The 7,364-nt window shown below is 37.8% G+C and overlaps 1 protein-coding gene across 1 annotated transcript; it reads right to left on the bottom strand.

Annotated features, from left to right (window-relative positions):
- Positions 1-5,595: 5,595 nt before the first annotated feature.
- On the bottom strand, positions 5,596-6,531 carry LOC129773494 (probable cyclin-dependent serine/threonine-protein kinase DDB_G0292550). The gene has a single exon (XM_055777104.1). The coding sequence runs from the start codon at positions 6,529-6,531 to the stop codon at positions 5,596-5,598; it is 936 nt and encodes a 311-aa protein (XP_055633079.1).
- Positions 6,532-7,364: the final 833 nt, after the last annotated feature.

The raw sequence follows: 7,364 nt of genomic DNA, 5'->3' as shown, positions 1-7,364 counted from the left end.
AAAATTTAATTCATGTGCAAACTTACTAATTCCTCAATTATGTCTTGATAAAATAAGGAAAAATGTCCACGTGCACAACCGGGGTAGGGTTATGTAATTGTCCACGCTTGTCCACGGAGGGGGAGGGGGGAGTCTAAAATCGTGCTTTTTCGGTCCACGTGGTATGTGGACAGCCCCTTAGCTCATCAAGAGGTTTTGCTGTGTTTTGCCTTCAAGTTCCATTTTTCACCTTTCGCAAACTTGTGTCCTTGTGTTTTATTTTAGCTTATGTTGCGAAGGTTTTGACAAAAAAAGAGTAGCAAGAAATTCGTTTAAAGTTTGGTTTTGGGAGTACACAAGGCTGAAAATACATCGGCTTAAATAGTTTTTTTTTTTGTAATTTTTGGAACCTTTGTACATAACTTGAATCATTGTTTTGCGAAGCAATGTTGACCGTATGAAGAGTTCAAACTTGTTTTTAAAACATTACAAAGAAACATATTACTAGTTTTCGAACTTTTTGTTGAATAACTATCGCAAATTAAAGTAAAACACAATTCTGATTACGCAGATATGTTCTCTAATGATGAACACTCGTAAGTGTTCAAGGAATTATTGGATAATACTAATTTCTCACTGAACTACGATTAAATGAAAGTTGACCTAATCTCACCCCGTAGAGGGGGTGACAATGGGTCAAAGTAGTGAATATTACATTCTATTAAGATTTGTGTTCAGAAATAAATTTTTCAATAATTTCAAGATATTTTACCAACATGCAAGTGTCTTGGATGATTATTTGTGTTACGAGAATAGTGCCACATAGAAGTGCGATGGAAATGTTTATATACAGCCATTCCATGTCAAATCGATATGATGGTTCTCAGATTTTCGTAAAAAGTGGTAGTTTTGTTCTTTATCGTAAAACATAAACCTGATTTTCTATTATTAGGGTGATCATTTCCATTTTAGGGTTGCCCAAAAAATAATTTTTTTCCCATTTTTTCTTCCAAAAATTACTTCCTTTTGTAAACGAGAAGAAGGATCTTACGCCATTCAGTGGCGTCGACTTTCGGATTTGGTAAATTAATAAACACAAACGCTATTCGTACAAGCGTCGCCTCTCTACTGTATACTGTCAACTGGCATCTGAGTCCAAAGAAAAGACTCTCGGGGCTTAAATACTAGTTTACAAAAATAGGCTTAAACTCTACACAGAATATTTACAAATTATGCTGGGCGGAGCATCGCACCAGCAGTTAGAGTGGGCTGTGATGGCCTTGGTCAGACGCGTTCTTCGGAGAGAGAGAGAAAGCACTTCTTTGTGGGTCAAAGTAAATAGGAAAAGAAAGTGCTGAAACATGTGTGCCGGATGCGCGCCACATGTTTGGTTAAATTTCTGCTGCTAGCTAAATTCGCAGCGGGGCGGAAGGAAGACAAACTCTCCGCTGCCGTTGGTGCGCGTCGAGTTATACAATCATAAATAGTAAACGAACCCTTGGGCCAGATTGCTGGCTCGGGTATCGTATCACATTTTATGTTTATATCGCCCAGCGCCCTCGGGGGTGGTTTATTGCCTTAGAGGTCTTGAATATTGATGAGTTGGGTTTAAGCGTGATCATATTACACCTTTCCCCTTTCGGAGAATGACGTAACATTGAGAAGTCATTCAAGTTAAATTAGGTGGAAAGATTCGTCTGACCTTACAATTTTAGTGTTTATTCAATGTTTGTGATATGTACATTTTTCGTGTATTCAGGTAAAAATTAAGTTTGTTTATAAAGATTATCCTTATAATATGATTATACGGATTGTCTTCGTTGGGTGTTCTATTTGCTTATAAATATATTTATTTTTAATATTTGTTTAATATATACATTTTACATTTGATAATAACTGTCGGAAGGATTAACTGCTAACTAGGTATCCCTTTCCCCTTAGGGTGGGGTTGCTCATATGGTATTATTCTGTTTTTATGTACAGTCTGGACTTTATTGGTTTGATCATCTCTTATTGTTACGTTAGGGTGTTTAATGTCAATTATTATATATGGTCCTACGTATACTTTGTCTAATTTGGATCTGTTTTCGTTTGATAGAAATACTAGATCATTAATGGCTACTTTTGATGGTCTAGCCATGGTTTTCTGTGTCTCATTTCTGGCTTTTCTTACCTTATCAATTATTTCCCTAGCGGTATTTGATGCTATTTGTAGTTTATATTTAAGTTCTTTGTAATATAAATCCATGTTGTAAATTGGTTCTACATATGTGCTTGTTGTGAGGTTTTGTGGTAATTTAGCATTCGTTCCAAAAACTAACTCGAATGGAGTGTATGAGAAATCTGTGTGTGGTGTTGTGTTGTAGCAGAATGTGTAGTAAGGCAACCATTCATCCCAGTCACTCTGTGCTTGGTTGACGAATTGCCTTACGTACTCGTTAAGACAACGATGGTTCCTTTCCAGGCTTCCTATTGATTGAGGGTGATATGGAGTGGAAAAATTTTGTTTAAGCTTCAGTAATGAAGCTATGTTTTCGAATAACTCGTTCTTATATTCAGTTCCTTGGTCTGTTTGGATGAGTTTTGTAATTCCATAGACCAGAATTAAGTTTTCTATGAAGGCTTTGGCTATGGTGGATGCTTGTTTGTCTATTGTGGGTTTAATAATGATGTATTTTGTTAAGTTGCATTGAATGGTCAGTGCGTATCGGTTTCCATTATTGGATCTGTTAAATGGTCCAATTGTGTCAATCGATACGCAGTCGAATGCTTTTTGGGGTGTTTTAATTTCGACGAAATTTTCGTTTGTTCGTATTGTGTGTTTATTTTGCTGGCATTTTATGCACTTCTTGATGTAGCTACTGATATCTTTTTTCATGCCACTCCAAGAATAGAGTCTGCTTAACTTTTTGTATAGTCTGGTGACTCCTGTATGTCCACCAGTGGGTGTATCGTGATTGTTTTTTATAATTTCGAACCTTTCGTTTTGGCTTTCTATCACACGCTTGGGTGTGTAGAGCACTATTTGCAAGTCTTTGAGCGTGTCATTACAAATCTTCTTAAAGGTTTGCACGCTGCATATTTGGAAAATTACGCTTGATAACGCTAGAGCTATCATGCTAATTTTCAAGTTTTTGGCCATATTTTCAACTTTCTTTACTAGTTTTCCCAGGGATTCTTTTGTGTTGCTTGCATTTTCAATTATTGTCGACGACTTTTCTTCGGTTCTTTTTTTATTCATTATTGCGCATTTCAAATTTTTGTTTCCGCTAGCGTTTGTTTCTTTATTCATTTCTAATGCGCGTCCGCATAGAAGTTTAGGTAGGTTTTGCCATTCTCGGGGTTCAATAGCCTCGTACGCTCTGAGCTGATCAGACTCAGTATCGTCGGGGTTTGAATTATTGTCTGTAATTTCTGTGTCGTTATTCGTTTCGTTTAGTTTTCTAGTCATTGCTCTGGTTTGTATACCCAGGACTTTTATAGTTTTAAGTGCCTCGGAATTAATTGCTATTCGTGATAGCGCATCTGCAGTCACATTTAGCTTACCTTGAACGTATTTTACATCAAAATGGAATTCTTCAAGATCCAACCTCATTCTTGTGAGTTTTGATGAGGGATCTTTCATTGAAAATAAATATACTAACGGTCTGTGATCCGTTTTTACTGTGAATTTCCTCCCGTAGAGGTATGGTCTAAAGTACGTAATTGCCCAGTGAATTGCTGTCAATTCCTGTTCAATTGTCGATTTATTGGCTTCACCTTTTGTGAAGGCTTTGCTTGCGTATGCAATGGGTAGTTCTATACCGTCGTTTTCTTGGGCTAAGACGGCGCCGCATGCTATTTTTGAAGCATCGGTTATTAGGGTGAATTCTTGTGTGAAATCGGGGAATTTGAGAACTTTTGGTGAGATAAGTTCGTTTTTCAATTTATTGAATGCATTTTGGCATTCGGGAGACCAATCAAATTTTGCGTTTTTTCTGAGCAATTTGTTTAATGGGTACGCTATTTCTGCGAAATTTTGTATGAACCTCCGGTAATAGTTGCAAAAGGCAACAAAACGCCTCACTTCATCTGCTGATGATGGTGTGGGGTAGTTTGTTACCGCTGAAAACTTTGATTGGTCGGGCTGTATACCTGCCGCTGAAATGTTGTGACCTAGATATGTTACGTCTGGTCTGAAGAAGGAGCATTTTTTGGGATTTAATTTTAAGTTGTAGTTTTGTAATTGTTTGAAAACGTTTTCCAAGTTAATAAGGTGATGGTTTATTGAGCAGCCGACGACGATGATGTCGTCGATGTAAAGGAATGCACATTCAGGTGGGAGTCCGCTAAGTGCTATGGACATCATTCTCTGAAAGCTATTTGGTGATATATTTAGACCGAATGGTAACCTATTGAATTCGTAGTGACCGTTAGAGGTCGAAAATGCTGTGTACTTTTTTGATTTTTCGTCAAGTTCGATTTGGTGGAAACCTGACATTAAGTCTAGGGTTGTAAAATATTTGGCTCTGCCCAAATGATCGAGGATTTCGTCGATTCTTGGTAGGGGGAATTTATCTGGGGTTATCTTTTTATTTAGTTGTCGAAAGTCAACCACTAATCGCCATTTTTTATCTTGAGTATTTGATTTCTTTGGGACTAAGAGGATGGGAGAATTGTATGGTGAGGTGGAATTTTGGATTATTTTGTTATTTAGCATGTGGCTGATTTGGTTATTTATTTCTGAAATTTGTGCTTCCGGGGTTCGATAATTCTTTATGTAAACGGGTGTCTTGTCTTGAAGGTGAATGGTTTGCTTGTAGAAGTTGTTGGTTGTCAATATGTCGTCTTCTAGTGCAAAAATGTCGTTGTATTTAGTGCATAATTCTGTTAATTTCTCCTGGGCATGTTGGGGTGTATGATTCAAATTGAGTTCCTTAATCAGTTTCTCGTGTCTACCTTTTGGGTTTTCTCCTAATTCCGTTGTAATGTGATTTATGGTGTATTCTTTAAGGGGGATAGTGGTGGGGGCGAAGGTTTTTGGGATTGATGTTGGTGTGGTATTTGTGTTAATTATTGTAATGAATTGTGAGTTTGGGTTTATTATTGTGTTTGCGCAAAAAATGCCTGGTTTGATTTCTTGTGCGATCACAAGGGCATCATCGTTTAGGTTGAGTGACGGGAAGTGTTTTATAATTTGGCATCTAGGGGGAATAATGTAATTGTTTTCCCAGCTATCTTGAATCGGAATTTCAATTTTGGTGTTTTCATAGTTGAAGGTCATTAGCCATGTTTTGAGGCATAGGTTACATTCATATTTGGTGAGGAAATCTCTGCCTAAAATGCCATCTGCAATTATAGGAAACTTGTTGTTGACGATTTGAAATTGGTGTGGAATTTGGATATCGTCAAAAATGATATTTGTATTTGTGCTCGCTATGGATTCGGTCTTTCCCTCCGTAACTCCATTAATAATGCATCTATTTCCGGGGTGTATTAATTGTTTTCCGTTAATTTTTTCTTCTTTTACTATTGAGATGTCAGCGCCTGTATCAATTATTAATATACATGGTTTGCTTGACATTTGTAAGTATAGTGTAACGAACATTGAACAATTCACGTCGCATTTAAAAATATTTAATGTTGGTCTCCGTAATGTTTGTTTTCCTCCAATGTCAATGCCGGTTCGGACTGGAGGGCATCCGTCGGTTGTGACTCGTTTCCCGTTAGGCGGATGTATTGCTGAGGGCGGTTAAAATTTGTATTCCGCCTATTGTTGTTGTTGTTATTTCGCTGTGGGTTTATGTTTGAGAATTGGTCTCGAACTTGGTTTTGCTGGCCAAAACGGTTATAGTTATTACGCGGTTGGTTTTGGAAATTATTTTGGTTGAAATTGTTGCGGTTGAAATTGTTTTGGTTTCTACCGCGGTTATGGAAGTCGTTTGGCCTGCGCCTGTAATTATTATAATGTGTGTCAACGTTGTTGTTGAAACGGTTGGCGTTTCTGTTGGTTTGCGAGTATGCAAATACTGATGCGCTCGCATTATTTAAGTTTTCCTCCAACGCTTTAGTCATCGCGTCGGAGTATGAATTGAAATTCCCTGCTCTTATGATGAGCGAGGTTTTTTCGTTTTTTAACCCTCCGGCTAAATGTTTGACGCCTTCTTTGTTTGCCATAGATTTGGCAACTTGGGGCGGAATTTCTTTAGCGGTGTACGCTGTTTCCAAACTGAACACCAATTTTTCTAAATCCAGGCAAAATTGTTCGATTCCACCGTTTTGTTTCAAGTTAGCCATTTTAGCTAGAACTTGTTCCGGTGGGCTGGTCGTTATTTTAGCTTTTAAAATTTTGCTTATCTCGCTCACCGATGTCGGTGTTTCAGTGAATGCATTTCTCGCCCGTCCCTCTAGTTTGGTTAGTATGACGTTAATTATGGTTGCTTTGTTTTCCGGTGTTTCAAATGTTTTCACCAAGTTTAAAGCGTCAGCGAAGGCTTTCAGTTTGTCTATGTTTCCGTCGAATTGCGGAACTATAGACGATGTAGTCTTGATTATTTCGAGTATGCTAGCCATTTTCGGTTTTCTTTGTAACCTGAGGCAAAATAGGACGGCTAGCGCAATTTCCTTGAGTGTTCTTGGTCTACCCTTTTCGATTGACGCCTTAATTGCGTTCAAAAGTTGGTCCGCCTTTTCGGTTATTTTTATGATTTCTGAGCCGTGGGTTGTGTCTAGTAACGTAGACGACAATTTTTTAATCTGTTTCACAAGCGCTTCCGCTTCCGTGAGGCGTTTGGCTAAGGTACTTTTCCTTAGTTTTCTGACCAGTTCCTGTTGTATAGTCAGGTGTATATGTTTTAGTTTTTGTATATTCAATTGGATGAGCTTTGTTACTTCGTCCATTCAAGGAGACAAGGAAAAATGGTTATCGGTAAAGAATTTATTATGCTGAGGCTGCGTTCGAACGCATGTTTTAAAATTTTCGAATTCTTTTAGACGGTGTCGACTACGGCTGCGTGAGCTTTTGCCGCTTGCATAGCATGTGCATTCATGCATGCCTTATATGCTTTGTATATTTTCGAAATTAGTAGTATGGATATGAGGGCAAGTGTGACGCAGATAATCGCTCCTTGAGCTTCGTGCATTACACTGTGGTTCTCTAGGTGATTTAAAATTTGGATTTGAGCGTCGCCCGTGTTACTAACGGGTTTGGTATTAAATAACCCCATTTTCAACGGTACATATGTAAAACCAATTTTGTGGGTATTGTAATTGCTTTTTTTTTTTTTCTAATTCCTACTACCTATTCCTACTGCCGCGTGGGTATTACGATAAAAAATATTTTGTGCCTCGACTATAAATTTATTACATGATATCCGTATATAAAAGGATTAGACTAACTCGAGTCT

The sequence above is a fragment of the Toxorhynchites rutilus genome, chromosome 3 (genome assembly GCF_029784135.1).
Source record: "Toxorhynchites rutilus septentrionalis strain SRP chromosome 3, ASM2978413v1, whole genome shotgun sequence".
NCBI lineage: Eukaryota > Metazoa > Arthropoda > Insecta > Diptera > Culicidae > Toxorhynchites > Toxorhynchites rutilus.
Note: the sequence above shows the minus strand (reverse complement) of the source record. Positions and strands in the feature narration are given on the sequence as shown.

Excerpts from the sequence above, each read along its gene's own strand:
- LOC129773494 (XM_055777104.1), bottom strand. The coding sequence starts at position 6,531 with ATGGCTAGCATACTCGAAATAATCAAGACTACATCGTCTATAGTTCCG.